This window comes from Podarcis vaucheri, assembly GCF_965113315.1.
Source record: "Podarcis vaucheri genome assembly, chromosome: 11".
Classification (NCBI taxonomy): Eukaryota; Metazoa; Chordata; class Lepidosauria; order Squamata; family Lacertidae; genus Podarcis; species Podarcis vaucheri.
Genome location: NC_138749.1, coordinates 11,758,610 through 11,783,301, shown reverse-complemented (window position 1 = coordinate 11,783,301; position 24,692 = coordinate 11,758,610). Strand labels below are relative to the sequence as shown.

Here is a 24,692-nt window from a genome sequence, read left to right as displayed (position 1 = left end):
GGGCCAGATTCAGAAGGCGATTGGGCCGGATCTGGCCCACAGGCCTTAGGTTGCCTACCCCTGGTCTAGAGTAAATGTAAGAAAAGCCCTGCTATGGAAAGAAAGATCTCCTAGGGTGGGAGGCTGAGAGAAGAAAGGGAAGCTTCCAAGTGCCTGCTGGAAGAATCCACATTTTGCATAGGACCAAAGATAAGATCTACCTTTTTAGAGGTCTCTGTATTTTCTCTCTGTGTGTGTGCATGCGCTTTATTTTTTCGTTTCCTCTTATCTTTATTTAGATTAGTTTGGCTTTTATTGTGTCGCATCTTGTAAAGTTTCAGCAAAACTTTGTCAAGTTGTATGTTTCGATTAAAAAATTAAGAAAAGCCCTGCTGGATCAGGCCAAAGGCCCCATCCAGTCCACCCTCCTGTTCCCACAATGGCCAACCCAATGCATACGGGAACCATTTGAGCAAACAGCTCAGTGATCATAAGCCTATTGCGGCAATTATTTGATCAGGAAGTTAGAGATGGCACAATGTCATGGGTGGCAAGCAACCTGGTCTGCACAGCAAAGCTTGCGCCAACAACTTCAGGTCTGGGTCATGTATTTAACGTGTATTTTGGCTGAAGGATCGCCTTCACCCCTATGAAACAGCCTGCAGATTTGCACACACCATTTAAATCACACAAGTTCCCCTAAAGAATCGTGGAAACTGTAGCTTGTTAAAGATGCTGGGAATTGTATTTCTGTGTGGGATAAAGTCCAGTTCCCAGGATTCTTTTGGGGGAGCTCATGTGCTTTAAATGGATAGTGTGTACACAGCCTAGATGTTGAACCTGTCATCAGAGGCTTTTACCATGTGATGCTATCTTCAAACATTAAGGTAGTGGCTTTCTTGGTTGTGGCATCTTCTCATTTCTGGTACTCTGTCAGGTTGAATGCTGACAAGACAGAAGTACTGTTTTGGGGGACAGGAGGTGGACAGGTGTGGGGGACTCCCTGGTCTGAATGGGGTAACTGTGCCCCTGAAGGACCAGGTGCGCAGCCTGGGAGTCATTCTGAACTCACAGCTGTCCAGGGAGGCAGCTGTTGACCAGCTCCCTCTGGTACGTAGGCTGAGACCCTACCTGCCCACGGACTATCTCGCCAGAGTGGTGCATACTCTAGTTATCTCCCGCTTGGACTACTGCAATCCGCTCTGTGTGGAGCTACCTTTGAAGGTGACCTGGAAACTACAACAAATCCAGAATGTGACAGCTAGACTGGTGACTCGGAGTGGCTGCCGAGACCACATAACACCGGTCTTGAAAGACCTACACTGGCTCCCAGTACGTTTCTGAGCACAATTCAAAGTGTTGGTGCTGACCTTTAAAGCCCTAAACGGCCTTGGTCCAGTATAACTGAAGGAGCGTCTCCACCCTCATTGTTCTGCCCGAATGCTGAGGTCCAGCTCCGAGGGCCTTCTGGCGGTTCCCTCGCTGTGAGAAGCCAAGTTACAGGGAACCAGGCAGAGGACCTTCTCGGTAGTGGCGCCCGCCCTGTAGAACGCCCTCCCACCAGATGTCAAAGAGAAAAACAACTACCAGACTTTTAGAAGACATCTGAAGGCAGCCCTGTTTAGGGAATCTTTTAATAGACTATTGTATTTTAATATTCTGTTGAAAGCTGCCCAGAGTGGCTGGGAAAACCCAGCCGGTTGAGTGGGGTATAAATAATAAATTATTCTTATACCTTACCTTTCCCTACATACCAGAAGTGCTAGCCTCTTTCTACTACTCACTTCCAATCCCTTTCTCCCACAAATGAGTATCAGCTCCATGGCCCAAGTCAACGGCTGCTTAGTGATCTTTTACCTCTCCCCAGGACGCGGCTTCCTAGCCAAGAAACGCTTGTGCCTTTCCAGAAAGGTTAATCTGATGTGCTGGCCCTGAGCTAAGTTAACGCTATTAATGATTAGCACCATGGTTTCTGTTCAGGAAACGGGGCACGCAAGCAATCGACTGCTATGCCGACCAATCTTTTAAACTGGAACGGCATGTCTTTATGAAACGGCAGCGCCTCGACACTTATTTGGCCTGGCGCAGGATGCGGGGAGGGCAGAAATTAAGCCACTGAGACTCCTTCGTTGTGCAGTTTCAGATCTACCCTGTTCAGCCTTCGACTGCAATATAGCTGCTCCAAAATTACACGGGAGACGGGATGAAACTAAACAGACAGACGAGGAAGTTGCTGGAACTTCCATCTAACTTGTTTAGGGAATCTTTTTAGTTGCCTTTTAGAACCTGACCTTTGATATTGCCCAGCTCAGAATTATCTACAGAACTGATTGCTCCCGATTCCACTCCAATGTAAACTCTGACCCATCGCTCACAAATTTCTTAATATCGAAGATGTCACAAACAACCTTTGCACTTCACTCAGTCACAGTTAGGGTTGTTATTATTATTATTATCAATAATTCTCTTTTAATCGAGCTGTGCATCCTATTGACTTTTTACAGCTGTTTTCAAAAATCAATATAATAATGATAATAATTTGTTCTTTTTACCACGCCCATCCGACTGGGTTGCCCTAGTCACTCTGGGAGGCTTCCAAGAGAAAATAAAGAACACTGCGATACATCAAACAGAAAAAAACTTCCCCAAATCATCTATATCAGGCTTCCTCAACCTCGGCCCTCCAGATGTTTTTGGCCTACAACTCCCATGATCCCTAAGTAGCAGGACCAGTGGTCAGGGGTGATGGGAATTGTAGTCTCAGAACATCTGGAGGGCCGAGCTTGAGGAAGCCTGTAGAATCTATATCTATGAATCGTCTACACCAAATGTGGGGCACTGGGGGCTCTCTGGGGCTGCCCTTCCTCTCTCAAGCCACTTCCCTCATTGCTTCTGCATCACATGCTCCTTGGGCGTTTCTGCCTGGCTGTCCCTGACCTCCCATAATGCCTCTTGCTCTCCTCAATGGAAAACAGTGTGTGCATATGTAGAATCCAGCCTAGTGTGCAAAGGTAACTTTTACATAACCACATAACACCAGTCCTGAAAGACCTACATTGGCTCCCAGTATCTTTCCAAGGAGGCAGTGGAGGACAGAAGTGCCTGGCGTGCTCTGGTCCATGGGGTCACGAAGAGTCGGACACGACTAAACGACTAAACAACAACATCTTTCCAAGCACAATTCAAAGTGTTGGTGCTGACCTTTAAAGCCCTAAACGGCCTCAGTCCTGTGTACCTGAAGGAGCGCCTCCACCCCCATCATCCAGCCCAGACACTGAGGTCCAGCGCCGAGGGCCTTCTGGTGGTTCCCTCACTGCGAGAAGTAAGGTTACAGGGAACCAAGCAGAGGGCCTTCTCGGTAGTGGTGCCCTCCCTATAGAGCAACCTCCCTTCAGATCTAAAAGTCAGATAGTGGTACCTTGGGTTACATACGCTTCAGGTTACATACGCTTCAGGTTACAGATTCCACTAACCCAGAAATAGTGCTTCAGGTTAAGAACTTTGCTTCAGGATGAGAACAGAAATTGTGCTCCGGCGGCGCGGCAGCAGCAGCAGGAGGCCCCATAGGCTAAAGTGGTGCTTCAGGTTAAGAACAGTTTCAGGTTAAGTACGGACCTCCGGAATGAATTAAGTACTTAACCTGAGGTACCACTGTAGTTGTTTATTGCCTTGAGAAGACAAGTCAAACAGCCCTGTTTAGGGAAGTTTTTAATGTTTAATGCTGCATCATGTTTTTAATATTTGGTTGGGAGCTGCCCAGAGTGGCTGGGGAAACCCAGCCAGATGGGTGGGGAATAAATAGATAAATAAATTATTATTATTATTCATTGTTCTGGCCACTTTTGCCCCTGGCCCAGCCCCTGGAAGGGATCCCCAAAGGGGAATACAGCCTTCTGGCTGGAAGAGGTTCTCCACTTTGCTCTACATGGACTGGCACATGCACCACCAGGGAGCTACTGTCCTAGCCCAAATTCTGTGATGCCTTGCAAACAAAACCACTAGCCTGAAGAACAGACACCACAAAAGGTTTAAGAATAGAGAATTTTGATCAGCCTGAAAATAATACCTTTCATATAATTTAAACACTGGTTAATTCATCCAAACCATTATAATGGGCACATCCATTATAAAAACCACCTGCATTCCATAAGCTTTTAAGCAAGGATTAGTGAAAAACAAAAGCCAAACTGGCCAAATCCTGATCAACCGAGTTTATTCCCCCGAAAACAAAATGCTAAGGATGCAACATTGTTAATCCACCTGACTTTCCAATGGGTTGCAGGACAAACCTTGGGCAGAGATATACTTAAGGAGGATAAGCTGGGGTTTAAATAGCTAAAGATAACATATATTCTCAAACACGTGTCTCAGAACTCTTGATGACTTTTAACTTTTAATGACTTCAGATTTGGGCGCAATCCAGAGTGCATTAAGCAGGTTGAGAACAGCACGGAAATCAATAGCAGTTAACCAGAGTGAAGCCACACCAATGCTAATGAGATTTAAGCAGTTGTCTTATGATCTCTACATGTAAGAAAAATACAGGCAAGGTGCTTTGTGTTTTTGCACCTTTGCAGTGTTACAAGTCCAACTGCCTGATGATAGCTCAGTCAGTAGAGCATGGGACTCTTAATCCCAGGGCTGTGGGTTCAAGCCCCACGTTGGGCAAAAGATTCCTGCATTGCAGGTGAGACTAGATGATCATCGTGGCCCCATCAAAGATGGACTTTGAGGGAAGATTTGGTGGAAATGAGAGGTGGTATCGTGGAGGTGTGAAGAAAAAATGGAACTTATGAACATAGGCCTACACAGCTCCAACGTTTGCTCATAGGACATTTTCATGCCTCTTACTGCCCTCTTTTGGTCTGGTTACGGTTTGCTATCTTTCCTGAATGGCAGCAACCAAAAAAGCAGAGACATCACCTTGCCAACAAAGGTCCGTATAGTTAAAGCTATGGTTTTCCCAGTCGTGATGTATGGAAGTGAGAGCTGGACCATAAAGAAGGCTGATCACCGAAGAATTGATGCTTTTGAATTATGGTGCTGGAGGAGACTCTTGAGAGTCCCATGGAATGCAAGAAGATCAAACCAATCCATTCTGAAGGAAATCAGCCCTGAGTGCTCACTGGAAGGACAGATCCTGAAGCTGAGGCTCCAATACTTTGGCCACCTCATGAGAAGAAAAGACTCCCTGGAAAGGACCCTGATGTTGGGAAAGACTGAGGGGCACAAGGAGAAGGGGACAACAGAGGATGAGATGGTTGGACAGTGTTCTCGAAGCTACCAACATGAGTTTGACCAAACTGCGTGAGGCAGTGGAAAACAGGAGTGCCTGGCATGCTCTGGTCCATGGGGTCACGAAGAGTCGGACACGACTAAACAACAACAAACCCAGATGAGCTCCGTTCTGGTGGGATCCCCTGATAAACAGAGCGCCCTACTGTTCACCCTGTCAGTATTTTCACTGCCACTATTGCAGGGGGTCACACAATCGGATGTTTTCATTTCTTAAGATTGTGTGCGTAAGCGGAAGTCAAGCTGATAAACTACTGCTCTTTGTTCTCTGTCCAGCTAGGAAGCTAGAGAGGATTTGTGTGAGAAAGAGCTCACGCAGAATGCCATGTTTTATTTGTTTCTCTTGCTGTAAATAATAAAATACTTGATGCTACAATTCCTACACAACTGTTTTCGCTGACTCTCCTTATAGCGTGCGCGTGTCTTTCGGATGTGTACCGATGCTTCAATACGGGACTCCGCCAGAGGAACCTCCCATCACACTCTACTCAAAAACATACACCCAGGCTTTGTGGTCAGCGGCGCACCTCCAACAATGGCTTGTTCACCTACACTTTGGGATGTAGTAATTGAGGAAGCATGGGAGGCGGGTGGTGCTGTGGTCTAAACCACTGAGCCTAGGGCTTGCCAATCAGAAGGTCGGCAGTTCGAATCCCCGCGACGGGGTGAGCTCCCGTTGCTCGGTCCCTGCTCCTGCCAACCTAGCAGTTCAAAAGCACATCAACGTGCAAGTAAATAAATAGGTACCACTGTGGCGGGAAGGTAAATGGCGTTTCCATGCGCTGCTCTGGTTTGCCAGAAGTGGCTTAGTCATGCTGGCCACATGACCCGGAAGCTGTACGCCGGCTCACTCGGCCAATAAAGCGAGAAGAGCGCTGCAACCCCAGAGTCGGCCATGACTGGACCTAATGGTCACAGGTCCCTTTACCTTTTTAATTGAGGAAGCATCCCAAAGATGAAGAATGTTAGCAAGGATTCCGACTCGCCCAGTGCTTTCAACTCTTTATTGGCATTTCAGCAATTCCAAATCTCAAGCTTTGAACAATGGTTTAGAGGCAGTTCTTGGTTCAACCCATTTGCCCTCTGCTTTGCTATAAAATGCAGGTCAAGCTCAACAGGTAGAAACCCCAAAGCCCGGTGGGTGAGAATTGCACTTGCGGGATGTATAGCTTCATACGTTTGCAGAAAGATGGAAATTACAAACGCTGTATTTTACGGATGCAAACGAAACCCACCATCTCCAACAATAATGAATGAGGGTAGGAAGAAAGAGGAGTAAAGAAACAGCCTTGCCATGTAAAACTCTAAACGAAGGAAGGATTTTGTTTTGCGGCACAGTCCTGAGGAGTGGGGCAAGGGGAACCACCCACCACAAGCCTCAAACACCCTGACACCACCTCAGCAGATGGCGTAACGGACCAGGCGCGAGCCACGGATCTCTCGCAGCCTCTGGCAATGTCGCAAAATGGTCAGGATGCTGTGGAAACGCTTGTCTGCCTTGAGCTGTGTAAATTCTTCCACATCGGCCTCCACGATGAAGAACTGGCCTGCAGAGACACAATTCGTGTTTCATCCTGGTACAGAGTACTTTACCTTTCGTTTAATTCCAGTCCCACTTTTCCTTGGATTGGTTTTACTTTTTCTTTTAAAAGTACGGTTGTCCCCACCCAGAGATGGAGGGTGAGTAACAAATCTTTTAAATATGTACAGTCGTGCTTTGGAAGTCAAACAGCTTAGTTCCCGAACATTGCAAACCCGGAAGTCACTGTTCCGGTTTGCGAACTATTTTTGGAAGCCGAACGTCCGATGGTTACTTCTGCAGCTTCCGATTGGCTGAAGGAGCTTCCTGCAGCCAATCAGAAGCCGAACTTTGGTTTTCGACCATTTTGGAAGTCGAACGGACTTCTGGAACGGATTCCGTCTGCCTTCCAAGGTGCGACTGTATTTTGTACCCCTTGCCAATCCAAATGAATCTCAGAGCAGTTTACAAAAATTAAAAACAAACATTCAATTTGGAAGGGGTGGGGAGGAAACCACCAGTGATAGATATTTGGCCCCCAATATGCAGGATGGGCCCACCCAGCTGTCAATCATCTGACATGACATCAGGTTGACTGACAGGTGGCAGCGGGACTGAACGCTCCACTCACTAGCTGATGAGCGAAGGGGGCAATCCTGGGTTTGCTCCACCAGCAGTTATCACAGGCAACTTGCTGGCAAAGCAGCAATTGGCAGGAATGAACCCCATTCCGTTGCTGATGTCACCGATCACTTGATCAACAGGCGGGTGCGGTTTAGGGAAGAAATGGTCTTACAGGCCAACATAGACCCCCAATGAGCCAAGATTGGCCTGTCAGCCCACCCCTACACTGACTGGCAGCAGCTCTTGAGGGTTTCAGGCAAGAGTCCTTTTCCCAGACCTACCTGGAGGCCAGGGATTGAACCTATGGTTTAAATACGTACTCGGGAGTGAAAGCTACCTTTTGTATTCTTCGTTTCCTCTTCCTTGAATCTGAAGAAGAGGTTCCTCACAGCGCCGGACATTGTCTTAGGGGACTGGTGAATGATCTTGTACTTGCTAACCACGGCTTTGTTGATTTCCTGAAGGACTGCATTGACTTGGTGGTACGTCAGGCGGCCTCGCATGTACCTGTGGGGAAGGAAGGAAACAGGTTCCCCTTACATGGCACAGCACGAAACAAGCAGAATTATGCCCAAACTTGCAGAGCCCCCACCTTTCTCAGGGCAAATTCGTAACGGGAGATCACACGTTCGTGTACGAAACCCGCATTATCAAAAATGCAAGCACGCACACCTGCAGCAATGGTCAGGTGTGAAGCTGCAAGGCTGCTTCACCTGGATCAGTGGCAAAGGGAAGGTTGCGCCTCTGCCTGAAGCAGCATTTAGTAATATTTTAGGATGCTGAAGGGGGGGGGAGAAACATTGCTTAAAACTCTATGGTCATTGTTAGACCCCTCTAAGACCCAAAAGATATGTGAACACAGCTCTGTATTAGCGGACAGCACACCTGCAGTAGAAAAGCTTTCACCCAAGAAGTATGCATGAGCTTAGATCTGCCCCACACCTGGGTACTTTCCCCCTCTTCTTACAGGTACACCCCTCCCCAAGGCAGCTGATCCTACAAGCATTTCCAAGGTTAAGCCTCTGTGTGTGATTCGGTTTCAGGAACGCTGGAAGCTGCCCAAGTGAGACGAATGGGCCCACCTAGCCTAGTTCTGTCTACACTGATTGGCAGCAGATCTCCAGGGTTTGGGGCAGGGGTCTTTCCCAGACCTACCTGGAGATCCTGGAAGCCGAGCTCTGTATTTTTAAAATACAGTCCCCAGGATTCTTTGAGGGAAGCCAATAGTGTTTGAAGGGACACGGGTGGCGCTGTGGGTTAAACCACAGAGCCTAGGACTTGCCGATCAGAAGGCTGGCAGTTTGAATCCCTGCGACGGGGTGAGCTCCTGTTGCTCAGTCCCTGTTCCTGCCAACCTAGCAGTTCAAAAGCACATCAAAGTGCAAGTAGATAAATAGGTACCACTCCGGCGGGAAGGTAAACGGCGTTTCCGTGCGCTGCTCTGGTTCACCAGAAGCGGCTTATTCATGCTGGCCACATGACCCAGAAGCTGTACACTGGCTCCCTTGGCCAGTAAAGCGAGATGAGCGCCGCAACCCCAGAGTCTGTCACGACTGGACCTAATGGTCAGGGGACCCTTTACCCTTTTAATAGTGTTTGAAGTGGTATGACACTGCTTCTAAAGGGATAGTGCAGACGGGGCCTTGATCTCTTGACTGGTCACTGGTCTAAGTGTGACTTTCCCCATGCTCAAGATCCCTGAAAACAGGTGTCCAAGTTGCATACACAGGTGCGCGTGCGTCCATCTATAGGCAAAGGCACAGTAACACAGAAAGCAGCTTGCCCTAGGAACCAGAAAGTCCATTCCTGTCTCCCATAGAATCAAGTCACGTGCAAAGTATATTAAATCAGATTTCCATATTATTTTGCTCTCCCTTCCCCATGTTCTCCTTTCTCAGCTCTGGCATTTAATCAAAAGGAGACTGGCCGGCAGCTGCCTGGAGAAAACTCAAGACGGGGGAACCTCACATTTCAAGCATTGCTAAAGTAGAAGGACAGCAAGCTAATAGATGAGAAAGGCTCCACACACCCACGCAGAGAGGGGAGAAAGGGCAAAAAACTTGTGAGTTGATATATGAGAACGCGAGAGACCAAGACATGCCCAAGGCAAGGAAGGGAAAGCACACATGCACTCAGGCTAAAAGAAGTGGGAGAAGATGGAAAATAGAGATTATTGAAAAAGCAGGTGCTAAAAACTTTAAGAGGGAGGTGATATATTCTGTGCAGTTTAGCAGGGTATATTCAGCTCTTGATTCCGGCTGGAAACATGGAGGTCTAACACATAATAAGGACAGTAAAAATGGATGTGTGTTAAATAGCTAATAAGGTCCAAGTTTTAACAGAGTCCTGTAAACGTGATATTGCTCTCCAGGGAATTGTACACAGGACAGGAGAGCGAGATTTACTTCAAATCTCAAAAGAGAAAGTCATACAACTAAAGAACAAACGCAGATTCTCTCTCTTGGAAGCAAGGAGACCCCACATTAGAAATATGAAGAGGGTGAGAAAATTTTGGGCGGTAGAAAGGGGGTTCTTCCCAATTTTGGCCTTTGTGTAGGGAAAACAAATTGTTCTTCAAGACTAATCTTCCCCATCCCTCGCCCCAAAGAAACATACACAAATAGGACACCTTGGCTCAGTTGTTCACTTCTCCTCAAAACAGTGAATTGTCACTGAGGCTTCCGTGCACCCCTGGGCTTAGAAGGCAGTCTGAACACGGCTAACCTCAAGAAGGGCCATAGAAATGTTACTCCATAGGGGTAAGCCAAGGTTAGATTACTGCAACACATTATACATGGGCTGCCTCTGAAGACGGTTTGGAAACTTCAGCTGGTGCAGAATTCAGCAGCCAGGTTGCTTACCGAGGCAAGATGGTTTCAGCATAAAACGCCAATTGCACTGGCTGCCAATTAGTTTCCGGGCCCAGTTCAAAGTGCTGGTTTTGACCCACTCTGGAAGAATGGCAGATGAAGGCGATGGACTACATGGAATTGGCGGAAATGACTGGCAGAATCCGAGACCAGGGAGAAGAGTCGGTGGAAGAAGATTGGAAGAAATTTAAAGACTATTTACAGAAATATTGCAAAATTAATGAATGTTAGAATGATGTCAGAATGAAGTTAAGTGGTTTAAGCAGCAATGTTATAAAGATGTATGTAAAAACGGATTGTTAACAGGTGAGAATCCAAAGTTATAATATATTATGTTAAAGGACTAAGATAAAAACAAAGAGGGAAAGAAATTGCTGAATTAACTAACTGAATTGGAATACAAAAAAGGGAGGTGTGAGGAGGTCAGGGAAACAAGGAAATGAATGTAAAGTATGGAAAGACTGATGTATTTTTTAAAGTGTTTTTTATTTATTTTTTTGTATTTTCTACTTTTTCTTTTATTTTTACTCTTGTCTTTCTTTTTCTTCTTTTCTTTAATTCATGTAATTCTTTTCTTTGAAACCTTAATAAATATCATTAAAAAACAACAACAAAGTGCTGGTTTTGACCTATAAAGCCTTAAGCGGCTCAGGACTGCAATACCTCAAGGACCGCCTCTCCCCATATAAACTGAGCTGGACCCTACTACCATCAACCAAGGCCCTTCTTCGTGTGCATTCTCCATGTGAGATCTGGGAGGTGGTGAAAGGGGAACGGGGCTTTTCTGGGTTGCCTCCTTGCTTGTGAAATGCTCTCCCTAGGGAGGCTTGCCTGGCGCCTTCGTTACATATCTTTAGACAAAAACATTCCCATTCTCCCAGGCCTTTGGCTAATTAGACATCTATGGCCTTTTAAATAGGAGGGGTGGGTTTATTGTTTTCGTTTGTGTGCATTCTTTTCTTTTTTTTATACACCGCCCTGTGATCCTTGGATAAAGGGCTGTATAGAAATTAAATAAATAAATTTTAAAAAAACTTTTTTAAAAAATCTTCCAATGGAGGGGCTGTGCCAATCTTACGCTTTTACCCAGGTCATGCATCCACAGCGGTGAACAGTGGAAGAATGACCGCCGGTAAGAGTACAGAAAGAAGAAACTCCATGCGCAAAACCTTCAGCAGCAAAACTGGAAGCCTTCACCTGCCACAGCTGCAACAAAACATGTCTCTCCTATATTGGTCTCTACAGCCACAGCAGGCGCTGTAACTCTCCAGGTTGACTTCACCCCCAAAGGCACACTCTTCCATTTTCTCCCGAGACAGCCAGATGACAACATACCATCAACAAGGACCAGATAGGTAGCCGTGTTGGTCTGCCATAGTCAAAATAAAAAAATTCCCATTCCCACCACCCTTCTGAGTAATACCCCTCCCCACCTTCTCACTATATAGAAGGATCTGGCAACTTCTGTTTCAGTGTATCTGAAGAAGTGTGCATGCACACGAAAGCTCATACCAAGAACTAACTTAGTTGGTCTTTAAGGTGCTACTGGAAGGAATTTTTTTATATCAACAAGGACAATATAGATAGACAGACACAGACACACACACACACACACACACACACACACACACACAAACCCTCCCTAATTTTTCAGATTGTAATTGTATTTAATTGGTTTTAATACTGTCTTTTTTATATTGTTGTAAGCTGCCCTGGGAGCACATGGTAAAGCATGGGTAAGGAATCCAATAATACATAAGTCTGCAGATCCACTTCTCATACCCATAAATGGTGAGAGGATGTCAACAGTGGGGGGCTCAAGCGGCCTTTCAAACCCCCCCCATGTGTTCTTTGAATGTGCAGTGATGGGGGGCTACCTGAACCCCACCCCCCAAAGACAGACAGAAATGGAGGGAAGGGAATGCCAGGGAGCCTGGAATGTGCCACGGCAAATTGCAACGGCAATCATGGGAGACATGAAGGCATCTAACGCTCCACTGTCCTTGACTTGGCTGCACCAGAAGAAACGAGGATGATTCCTGCTAAATGAAAAGAGAAGAGGGCAATGGGGTTGGGGGGGGAGGCAGAAGGAGCAGCACTTTCTGAAACGGGAGCCGTGATTAATTCTGTCTCATTAATTGCCTCGTCCTGATGAGTCAGACGCCGCCGTGCAATTTGTTCATTACACAGAGGACCCCGGAGCTCGACTGCATTAAGTTTTCATTCAGCTCGGTATTACGCCACAGAAGATGCGGAATAAATTAGGACCGCTTTTGTGAAAAGCATCTGCTCAGGTTACAAAACCAAGAGCCACCAGACAGAAAGCCAAAGACAAAAAGGAGTTCAGCTGCCGATTACGTTGCATATAGTCATAAAATTGTAGATCCACCCAGTAGATCATCTATTCCGACCCCCAGCAAAGCAGGAATATGCAGCTGTGCCATACAGGGATCAAACCTGCGACACTGGTGATATCAGCACTATACATATATGCAACGAATTTGTGATTTTCCAAATTTTTTTAATTATTTTTTTTTTTACACACAGTTGTAATCCACTTATGGATCACTGCTCCCTTTGTCCTGAGGAGGCAAGGGTAGTTAAGATTTTCTCCCCTGTAATGCTAAAGGAAGACGTTGGAAGAGTGACGCTCCGTGCTTTACCCAGATACCATGTCAAAGCAACATCTGTGGGCACAGACTTTCTGTCTCTTGGGAGATGGACAGATCCAAGGGGCAGGGGGGCGGGGGGGGCGACGACCAGCAGATGGGGTGCTCCTTCAGAAACCCAAATGTGCCCACAGGCCTGAAAAGGTTGGCAACCGCTACTCTCTGGCAGGTAAAAAAGGTAAAGGGACCTCTGACCATTAGGTCCAGTCGTGGCCGACTCTGGGGTTGCGGCGCTCATCTCGCTTTACTGGCCGAGGGAACCGGCGCACAGTCATGTGGCCAGCATGACTAAGCCGCTTCTGGTGAACCAGAGCAGCACACGGAAACGCCATTTACCTTCCCCGCTGGAGCGGTACCTATTTATCTACTTGCACTTTGACGTGCTTTCAAACTGCTAGGTTGGCAGGAGCAGGGACCAGCAATGAAAAGGAGTTTGGATTTGATATCCCACCTTTCACTCCCTTTAAGGAGTCTCAAAGCGGCTAACATTCTCCTTTCCCTTCCTCCCCCACAACAAACACTCTGTGAGGTGAGTGGGGCTGAGAGACTTCAGAGAAGTGTGACTGGCCCAAGGTCACCCAGCAGCTGCATGTGGAGGAGCGGAGACGCGAACCCGGTTCACCAAATTACGAGTCCACTGCTCTTAACCACTACACCACACTGAGCTCACCCCATCACGGTGATTCAAACCGCCGACCTGTGGTTTAGACCACAGCGCCACCCACGTCCCTTTTTCTCTGACAGGCAAATGCAGGTAAAACCTGGCTACTCTTTTCTCCGGTTAAGGGTGGGGACTGCTTACTTACGCAGGAATGCTTTCAAACTCCTCTTCCGTTAACAAGGCTGCTTGTTTGATGCTTCTGGGCTCTTTCGCTGGCTTCTTCCCACCGGCAGCCTCAGCATCTTTGCACTGTGCTTCATCCTTCACCGTGATGCCCTGGGTGCTACAGAGGAAGTGGGAGGCAGAGCCGACATCGGAAAGCTTATCACGCAGGAAGCTACAAGCACCCTTGACAAGTTCCCTCTCTTTGCCACTTCAGATAAGTTATAGTTCATCTACCCTGACGGAGGCGGCAGATACAACAAAATGCGCTGCTTCCTTTCCTCCTGCCAATTTTTCATGGCAGAGCTGTTCAAGACGTGATTTTTTTGAGAGATGGGGAGGGGGAAATACAGAATAAAGTGCCAGTGGCCTAAGAAAACCACTAAAATGAACAACAGAAAGCTGAACCAGGGATAGCACCCATCTGATTCTGATGCCACAACAAAATAATGTTTTTTGGCTGCCAAACCGAGTCCAGAGGGTACATAGCGGCACTTTGATACAATCGACCATAACATCCTTCTGGACCGTCTTGAGGGGCTGGGAGCTGGGGGCACTGTTATACAGTGGTTCCGCTCCTTCTTCCTGGGCCGTGTTCAGAAAGTGGGGGGGGGGGATGAGTGTTCAGAAAGTGGTGGTGGGGATGAGTGTTCAGACCCCTGGGCTCTCACTTGTGGGGTGCCTCAGGGTTCCGTCCTCTCCCCCATGCTTTTTAACATCTATATGAAGCCGCTGGGAGAGATCATCAGGGGGTTTGGACTGGGTGTCCATCAATATGCAGATGATACTCAGCTCTACCTCTCTTTTAAATCAGAACAAGTGAAGGCGGTGAAGGTCCTGTGTGAGTGTCTGGAGGCGGTTGGAGGATGGATGGCGGCTAATGGATTGAAGTTGAATCCTGACAAGACAGAAGTATTATTTTGGGGGGACAGGGGGAGGGCTGGTGTGGAGGACTCCCTGGTCCTGAATAGGGCAACTGTGCCCCTGAAGGACCAGGTGCGCAGCCTGGGAGTCATTTTGGACTCACAGCTGTCCATGGAGGCGCAGGTCACTTCTTCACGCAGGCTGAGACCCTACCTGCCCGCGGACTGTCTCGCCAGAGTGGTGCATGCTCTAGTTATCTCCCGCTTGGACTACTGCAATGCGCTCTACGTGGGGGTACCTTTGAAGGTGACCCGGAAACTACAATTAATCCAGAATGCGGCAGCTAGACTGGTGACTGGGGGCGGCCGCCGAGACCACATAACACCGGTCTTGAAAGACCTACATTGGCTCCCAGTACGTTTCCGAGCACAATTCAAAGTGCTGGTGTTGACCTTTAAAGCCCTAAACGGCCTCAGCCCAGTATACCTGAAGGAGCGTCTCCACCCCCATCGTTCTGCCCGGACGCTGAGGTCCAGCGCCAAGGGCCTTCTGGCAGTTCCCTCATTGCGAGAAGCAAAGCTACAGGGAACCAGGCAGAGGGCCTTCTCGGTAGTGGCGCCCGCTCTGTGGAACGCCCTCCCATCAGATGTCAAAGCGATGAATAACTACCTGACATTTAGAAGACATCTTAGAATCATAGAATCATAGAGTTGGAAGAGACCACAAGGGCCATCGAGTCCAACCCCCTGCCAAGGCAGCCCTGTTCAGGGAACAGGCAGCCCTGTTCAGGGAAGCTTTTAATCTGTGATATTTTACTGTATTTTTTGTTTCTATGGAAGCCGCCCAGACTGGCTGGGGAAACCCAGCCAGATGGGCGGGGTACAAATAATAAATTATTATTATTATTATTATTATTATTATTATTACTTGGCAGAGTGCTGGGAAAATCTCCCTTAACCATGGTTAGCTCAACAAGATTTGATGCTTAACCGTGGTTTAGATCAGGTGCCTTGCAGATGTTTCTAGCTGGGTGGCATCCATCTGTCTCAAAAGACAATGGTGTGCCCCTCCGTGGGTGAAGTCAAGCCCACAGAATCGCAGCGTCTGCTGTGGCTGCAGAGAGCAGTGTGTCTGGAGGTCCTGGGCTGCCCAGATGGCAAGACCAGCCTCACTGGTGTGGTCCAAAGGAAAGCAGAGCAACGCGTTTGGCACCAGCTTGGCTGCGGGAGTTGGCTGCGCATCTTTGAGTCCATGCCCTAACATAATAAACCCCACCCTCAGGTGTTCATCTCGAGAATTTCTATTTTGAAGCCAAAGAACTGCACAAATTGTATGAATGAAGAAAAGTCATGTTCTCATGCCTAGGTCTAAGATACACTCTAGGATGGTTTGGGTATATTACAATTTGCAAAAGTAAGAGGCAATTCATCTTGCAACCCTTTTTACTACTAATACATGAAGTCACATTAAAAACCAGTTCAACCAATAGGAACATCCTTTTGATATCATACTTTATTTCTGAACACATCAATAGCTTTTCAGATGGGTTATAATTTCTTCAGTTTCACAAAATTTCCAATAAACTGTATTTTACTCCAGAACTTATTCGGTATGTAACAAAAACAGAGAGGCTGCTTTTCAACAAAGCTCTTCTGCCCCCATCTACCTTCTCTAACTAAGTTTGTGATTTTAATCATATATGTATGTCACATCCCAAATCCTTAACTAGTCTCTGAGTGATGGAGGATTTTTCCTTTCCTGTTTCTAACTGCTTTGGGGGCTGCTGTCAAGTATCTCATAAAATGTCTGCTTCGACCATTAATTCTGAGCATCGCTGGAAGAGCACACAGCTGAATCCCAAAGTATTGATGGCCTCTGCTTAAAGAACTGCAAAACCTGCCTTGGTGGCAGGAAACATACCTGCTTGGGATTCCTCTGGGAAGGTGAATAGGCATGTTTTCCTCAAGATGCTGAGCTTCATTGTAGTACCTCTCAATCGTTTCCTGGAGCTCCTGGAGTTTGATGGATGTCAAGAGGAACAGGTTTGTTTGTTTTTTGCTTTTATGACAAGGGAACCCTGACCCCTCATGAGCCTCAGTTACAGTCATACCTCGGGTTACAGATGCTTCAGGTTGCGTTTTTTTGAGTTGCGGACCGCCGAAACCTGGAAGTACCGGAACGGGTTACTTCCAGGTTTCGGCGGTCGCGCATGCACAGAAGTGCTAAATCGTGCTTTGCGCATAAGCGCCAAATTGTAACCCGTGCGTGCACAGATGCAGGTTGCAAACGTGCATCCTGCATGGATCACGTTCGCAACCCGAGAGACCACTGTACTAGGGTTCTCATTATTTTTAATGATTTAAATATTTTTGCATGTTATTAAAACTTATTTGTAAAATATCAGGCTGGTCACGCAGCTTTAATGAATATGGCAATACAGGTCATTGCTTTTGAATTATGGTGCTGGAGGAGACTCTTGAGAGTCCCATGGACTGCAAGAAGAACAAACCTATCCATTCTTAAGGAAATCAGCCCTGAGTGCTCACTGGAAGGACAGATCCTGAAGCTGAGGCTCCAATACTTTGGCCACCTCATGAGAAGAAAAGACTCCCTGGAAAAGACCCTGATGCTGGGAAAGATGGAGGGCACAAGGAGAAGGGGACGACAGAGAATGAGATGGTTGGATAGTGTTCTCAAAGCTACCAGCATGAGTTTGACCAAGCTGCGGGAGGCAGTGGAAGACAGGAGGGCCTGGCATGCTCTGGTCCAGGGAGTCACGAAGAGTCGGACACAACTAAATGACTAAACAACAACAACACTACAGGTCATTAAACAAAGAGGGGAAATGTAATCCCTGTGAGGCTGGGTTCAACAAACAAAAGCTGGACCCCACATTGAACAACTTTGCATCTTTCAAGCAACCTCCCCCCTCCAAGGGAACACCTCAACGTGGCAACAGATTTCGCAAACATCTATCTTTTCGGTTACCACTGCATCAACACTGAGCAGCAAATAATCCTGTCAGGATCTGTCATCCTGGAAAAATGTCTGAACACAGTCTCATGAGAAATCCCCTTTCTCGGATCCTTATACAGCAGGCGATACAAAATCTATGGTTCGCTGTCCCCTGAGGTATTCTGCTTTCATATGCACTGCCTCAGATTTGAGAGAACACCAAGAATCTTCCGCGATTATCAGTATTCCAACGGCACAGTTCGGAAACGCGATCTTGTGGAGGGCTAAGGCCATGTTTAGTGAAATATCCTTGCGACTCGTGCTTTAAATTAATTTAACCATGCCACAAGTGAAAGACTCTGAATGATTCCCACATGCCTTTTGAGTGGCTCTGGAGTGGATTCTCTCTCTGATTAGCTCTTTTTGCAGCCTCAAATTCAAAAGCAAGCTTTCTAAAGAAAGCTCTTACAAGGGAAGATAAATCCTCATATCATTTCAGCCTGCTGTGCTTGCATGTATCAACCCACGCATAGGGTTGATGTACCCAGCGCTAAAAGAGGAAAGCTTTACCTGGAGGTGGGAAACTGTTTTCAGCCTGGGGGGCCACATTCCTATCAGGGCAACCTTGCGAGGGCCACGTGACAACAGTGGGCGGGGCCAGAGAAAAATGCGGGCGGAGTCACACATGCAAATTTTACCTTTTAAGCCTAGTTTCTACGTGCTCCTCTATCCGCCACCCAGGCAAGCAAGAATTCCAGCCAGGGAAAAGGACCTGGGGTACAAATCAGAGCCTGTGAGGGGGAGTTTCAAGGGATGTGGAGGGCCATATCTGGCCCTCACATCACGGTGCTCAGTGCACCATTAGGTAGGCCTAATTTGATAAAAATATCCTAAATTACCTCAATAATATTTAATGTTCAAAGCACCACGCTTCAGAGTCATAAAGCTTTCTGGGCACATCCTTTGGCACAGGAACGTTTTAAAGACTATAGATGCAGACCTAGAAACGGCTTTGTTGGCTGCACGCATTAACAGAGAATACTATCTGCTTTTAAAAACAAAAAAATGAAACTACCCACTTACTAAAAAATAAATAAAATTGGAAAGCCATCCATGGGCCACTTGGTCGTTTAAATCTCCTGTGAACCACAGCTCGTTTTTCCAGTGCCTGTTTCCAGTTAGCTGGGGCAGCCTCCCCCTCCCCAGTTTAATTTTTAAACAAATGTGAAGAAAGCGTGTTTATCTTAGACAAAGAGAAAACACAACTGACAGCACACAACAGCATCTCTTTGCAGGGCAAGTGCCTATCAGATCATTTAAGTTGATCGCATCTGATGGGCTATGAAGGAAATGAAAAATGAATGCTAGAATTTTAAGTAACGTTTTAAATTGCTGTAAGCCACCCTGGGATTTCAAGGTGAAGGGCAGGTTATAAAATAAAAATATAATAATAAATGAACAGGCACCAGCATTTTACGAACAATCCCCTGCCTCCCTGATAGAATAAGATGCTAATCAGTTCAGTGGGTGGAGTGGAAGAATGCCTTGCTTCAGTTGCACCAAGGGGCTTGCATTGAAACCGCTGCTAAAATGAAGGAGAAAACCCTCATTTTTGGGCAGCAGTTTCGGTGCAAACCACTTGGCACTATGGGAGCAGCAAAGCCCTGTGTGTGGTGGTTCCCAAGCACCCACGACAAACCAGCTGTTAGATGAAGAAGAAGAGTTTGGATTTGATATCCTGCTTTATCACTACCCTAAGGAGTCTCAAAGCGGCTAACAATCTCCTTTCCCTTCCTCCCCCACAGCAAACTCTCTGTGAAGTGAGTGGGGCTGAGAGACTTCAGAGAAGTGTGACTGGCCCAAGGTCACCCAGCAGCTGCATGTGGAGGAGCGGGGAATCGAACCCGGTTCACCAGATTACGAGACTACCACTCTTAACTACTACACCACACTGGCTCTGCTTGGGAAGCTTTGTGCAACAGACTTTGACAGGTGGGTTGGCCCAGCCACCAGCCAAGGTTTGCCTGTAGTGGTGAGGCCAGAAAAAGATATGGGCCCCTGGGCCAAAATGGTCACCCCACCCCTGGTCTGCAGTGACCGGCAGCAGCTCTCCAAGATTACAGGCAGGGAACATATCCTAGGCCCACCTAGAGACACCAGGATTTGAATCTGGGACAGATGCTCTGCCATGAGCCACGTCCCTGAAGCTACTAGGCCTTTTGCTCTCCACAGGTACCCAGGGCCTTCAAAGAGCCAGCTCCTCAGCCCTGTTCACCGAGTCCTTGCTCTTCCTCACACATCACCTTACATACTCCCCTCCCAAAGCTCAACAGGTTTCCCCACCGTGTTGGGGATAATTCAGACTGAAACTCCCATGTGTGGGGGAAAAGGTTATTTATGTATGCCACTACCGTGGCCCGTGTTTCGTTAGCCCAAAAATGGAAAACGAGCGAGGTTCCCATCTAAAGAAGAATGGCAACTTAAGTTGGCGGAATACGCGCAGGTTGCAGATCTAACATACAGAATAAGAGAACAAGAAGAATATACATTTAGAGAAGATTGGAAAATGTTCATTGAATATATGGGGGGAATTGTGTACACTTGAAAACGTTGGCAGCGTTAAGATAAATTCAACAGTGATGGATGTAATAATGAAAAACTGATTTAGTTTATGTAAAGTATGCAGGGATTTAAGATATGCAAAATGAACCATGGAAAAAGAAGAAGGGAAGTCTTTGATATTTTATGGGTGTTTAAATGAGCATTTTAAATTGTAAAACAGAAATATTGTGTGTGTGTGTGTGTGTGTATGTGTGTGTGTGTATATGACAAGTTTTCCCACCTTGTTTATGGAAACTAATTTGCACAAGCATGGAAACATCTCAAATAAGCACCAGCGGATCCTCATTTACAACGCTGGAGAGATACCCCCATTTAAACAAAAGTCCCCTTCAAGCAGTTGTTGAAAGAGAACAACAACTACCAGGCTTTTAGAAGACATCTGAAGGCAGCCCTGTTTCGGGAAGCTTTTAATGTTTGATGTATTATAGTATTTTAATATTCTTTTGGAAGCCGCCCAGAGTGGCTGGGGAAGCCCAGCCAGATGGACGGGGTATAAATAATAAATTATTATTATTATTATTATTATTATTATTATTATTATTATTATTACCTTGAGTTGACTCTGCTGGGTCTCCTGATGGTTCACTTCTGTCTCCAGTTTATTGAGGATGTTGTTTAAAAGCGACACCTCATGAATTATCTTGCTAAGCACCGTCTTCAAAGATGGTTCCTGGTCTGACAAATAAGGAAGGCAAGTCACCGACATGGAAAGAGAGGAAGTTCCCACAGGAAAAATTCATTGTAGGTTAAATACAGACTTCTCTTTCCACTAGTCACCACCAGAAACACCCTTGGTTCCTGCTCTGTCATCTCCTAAAATTACACACCACGACAACTACCCTTCTCTCAGGAGGTTGTGGGCTCCCCTTCCTTGGAGGTTTTTAAGCAGAGGTTGGAAGGTCATCTGTCATGGATACTTTAGCTGAGATTTCTGCCTTGCAGGGGGGTTAGACCGGATGACCCCCCCCCCTCCAACTCTACAATGCTATGATTCCCAAGAGTACCCCAACCTCACTTCAGCCTCTGGCAAATACCATATTTTTTGCACCATAACACTCACTTTTTTTCCTCCTAAAAAGTAAGGGGAAATGTCTGTGCGTGTTATGGAGGGAATGCCTACGGGTGGCATGCCTACAGATTTTCCTCCTCTAAAAACTATGTGCGTGTTATGGTCGGGTGCGTGTTATAGAGCGAAAAATACGATACATCTATAAGTTGCTTCTTCTTATCAGTTTAATCCGCTTATATACAGCATTTTCCTCACAAACATTGTGCTCGAAGTGGTTCACAAAAAAAGAAATAGCGTAAACACGACACCGGTTAAACAACCACAACAAAATAAAAAAATCCCTACAGCATAAAGCTAACAATTAAGTAATTAACAACTTATTCAAAGTTTAGCAAATATTTAAGTGGGCATATGGCCTACCAATAGGAGGTCAGTTCAGAATAGCCATAAACGCCTAAGGAGAGCCCTTCTGAATCAGGTCAGAGGCCTCATCTGTTCCAGTGGCCAACCAGATGTCTTGCGGATGTCTGCACAGAGCCTTCAAATTCCAAAGCTGCCCCAAATCCTAGTAGAAACCCTGTTTATATATATCCTTTCTGCTGAAAGCATCAAACTGGTATGCAACCTTATGGCTACAACAAACATCCTACAAAATGAAGTGGAGGACAGCCTTGCTGTGAAGGAGAGGGCACCCAGCAACACAGTTCTTTTTTCCTCCTTCTTAAAAAAAAAAAGACGACGACCCCAAAAAGCCACAAATTGCCTGGCTAAATGTGCACTCCAGCAGCACAGGAGAGGGGCAGGCACAGCAGCGATCAAGGGCACAACCTCTATTGTTAAAGGCTTTGAGACACAGCTGCATGTTTTTCTTCCTTTTGTATCTTGCTAAGAAAGGGCATAGGACACAGAAAACATGCTTGTAAAACCAAACAGTTGGATCGGTGAGAACTCCTGCACAGAGTAATAGGAAACAACCACAGACGAAAAACCGACTTTGGAAAATGTTCTCAAAATTATGCAGGCATGAAACATCCCTGCTCACTTCGTAGCCATGTAATTGGCAAACCACATTCCATGTGTTTATACAAAAAACAACAATTGTTCCAACCTAGAGGATGCCAGTCTTGAAAGAGACTTGGTCCAGCTCAGGAGGGTTAGTATGTCTCTCACGTGCATCTCAAACTTTCATACATCTTTTGCTGAATCCATCTCACAAACTCAGCCCGTCAACCCCTATGCCCAGGAAACATTAAACCACCTTACCTATTTTTCTCAGCTGAAGTGACTTTTTGATATTTGAAATCTTTGTGTTCATGTGAGAACACAAGTCGTTAAAATCTGAAGTCAAATTATATTTTTCTGAAACAAAAAAAGAGTAATAGTTAATTCTAAAGGCCACAACAGCTAGCAGTTTTTATTTGGGGGGTGGGGGGGCAGGACTATTCTCCCCCTACCTTTCTTGTAAGGTACACAACATTAAAGCAAATCAGAATGTTATCAGAAACAACTTGACTGCATTCCCTAAATTAAAGCATTATAATACAGTGGTACCTTGGATTACAGACGCTTCATGTTACAGACTCCTCTAACACAGAAATAGTACCTCAGGTTAAGAACTTTGCTTCAGGATGAGAACAGAAATCGTGCGGCGGCAGCAGGAGGCCCCATTAGCTAAAGTGGTACCTCAGGTTAAGAACAGTTTCATGTTAAGAACAGACCTCCAGAACGAATTAAGTTCTTAACCTGAAGTACCACTGTACCATTATTTGGGCTCAGTGGTTAGGGCACTATGCCTTGCATGCAAAAGGTTCCCAAACTGAAAACCCAAAGGCGGCTGCCAACCAGTGTGGGCTATATGAGCTAGATGGATTGACTTGGCATAAGGTAACTTATTCTGATCACGTTCTTGGTGAAGTTATTCAGCCTTCCCAGGTCTTCTTGGCTAGCAGGGGTGGCGGGAGAGACCTGCTGCTCTCCTCTTTTTTAATAGTGTTACTAATACTGCCTATTACAGGACTAAGCAGATGATGATCCTTAGTCATACCCTTTTCGGCACCTGCCAAGAACATTCCTGTTCAGACAGGCCTAACCCGGGTGCTTAGAAAAGTTGAGCAATTTAGCTCCTGCATGCTGTGAATTTGTCTTGATTTTGTTTTTTTGCAATCGATTTTGAGGGGTGGGTTGTTGTTGTTTCCAAACAAGCGCTGGATAATTTTTTATCCCACCTTGGATCAAATCTATGCTTCCAGGTGCCATAAGAAAGCTGCAGATAGTGCAGGATAGTGCGCACCCTGGAAATGATCTCTTTCAGCTTCTGCTTTCTGGAAGATTTTGGTTTTAAACGCAGTGTAAGGTAGTCCTTATGTGAGCATACTGTATTTAATTATGGGGTATCAGAGTTTTTAGGGGGCTAACCAGCCTGGGATAGCTGGCTTGTTGGTTTTTGAATGTCTGATGTAGATTTTTTCAATTTCGTTGTTCTGTATGGGACAATGACAATAAAGATTATCGTATTGTACATCACCTTGCCAACAAAGGTCCGTATAGTAATAGCTATGGTTTTCCCAGTAGTGATGTATGGAAGTGAGAGCGGGACCATAAAGAAGCTGATCACCTAGGAATCGATGCTTTTGAATTATGGTGCTGGAGGAGACTCTTGAGGGTCCCATGGACTGCAAGAAGATCAAACTTCTCCATTCTTAAGGAAATCAGCCCTGAGTGCTCACTGGAAGGACAGATCCTGAAGCTGAGGCTCCAATACTTTGGCCACCTCATGAGAAGAGAAGACTCCTTGGAAAAGACCCTGATGTTGGGGAAGATTGAGGGCACAAGGAGAAGGGGGCAGCAGAGGACGAGATGGTTGGACAGTGTTCTTGAAGCTACCAGCATGAGTTTGACCAAACTGTGGGAGGCAATGGAAGACAGGAGTGCCTGGCGTGCTCTGGTCCATGGGGTCACGAAGAGTCGGACATGACTAAACAACAACAATCCAAAATAAAGTAAAGCATGTGTTCATTTGCAACAGGCCTCCGGGAAGGATCCATGTATTCTCCCCGCCCTACCTGAAGGTGCTGGGGCTCGAACCTAAGACTATCCTGCACGCAAAGCAGCCCTACCACTGAGCTCCGGCCCCTCTGCCCGCATTAAGCCGCTGCCTCACCGTCACTGAGCTCCAGGAGTGGCTCCTCCTTGCCCTCCATATCCAGGCCAGCAGCAAAGACGAGGACCCTCCTTCCCGCAGCGCCGCTAGAGGCTCTCTGGATTCAAACCGCCCGCGCAATCAGCTGGACGCGCCACGCCTCTCGCGAGAACAAGTAAAGTCTCACGGGCTGGTGTCGCTGGCGAATCAGAGGGGGGAACCCTATTTTTTCCCGCCATAGAGCTTAAGGAAATAAGTAAGGCTAGAGCGACACATTAAGGAAGCTTACGGTAGAGCGACGCATTGCATAGAGATAAGAAGTGT

At 46.5% G+C, this 24,692-nt stretch overlaps 1 protein-coding gene across 2 annotated transcripts; it reads right to left on the bottom strand.

The window, feature by feature from the left end:
• Positions 1-6,264: 6,264 nt before the first annotated feature.
• On the bottom strand, positions 6,265-24,528 carry SKA1 (spindle and kinetochore associated complex subunit 1). Of its 2 annotated transcripts, none has more exons than XM_082242257.1 (7): positions 24,390-24,528; positions 22,493-22,588; positions 20,771-20,895; positions 16,564-16,655; positions 13,763-13,900; positions 7,755-7,924; positions 6,265-6,821 (listed from the first exon to the last, which is right to left on the bottom strand). In XM_082242257.1, the coding sequence occupies exons 1-7, from the start codon at positions 24,427-24,429 to the stop codon at positions 6,673-6,675; spliced, it is 810 nt and encodes a 269-aa protein (XP_082098383.1). In that variant the 5' UTR covers positions 24,430-24,528; the 3' UTR covers positions 6,265-6,672. The 2 variants fall into 2 exon arrangements, with proteins under 2 accessions (XP_082098383.1, XP_082098384.1); XM_082242258.1 differs by having other exon boundaries at positions 24,292-24,428.
• Between the last annotated feature and the right edge of the window lie 164 nt (positions 24,529-24,692).

What these genes read in the sequence shown, in the direction of transcription:
- SKA1 (XM_082242257.1), bottom strand. Translation starts at nt 24,429, where the DNA reads ATGGAGGGCAAGGAGGAGCCACTCCTGGAGCTCAGTGACG. An exon ending in ACTTCAGCTGAGAAAAATAG is followed by an intron (nt 20,896 to 22,492) that starts GTAAGGTGGTTT and finishes CTTATTTGTCAG; the next exon opens with ACCAGGAACCATCTTTGAAG. An exon ending in CCCAGAGGAATCCCAAGCAG is followed by an intron (nt 13,901 to 16,563) that starts GTATGTTTCCTG and finishes CTTCCTCTGTAG; the next exon opens with CACCCAGGGCATCACGGTGA.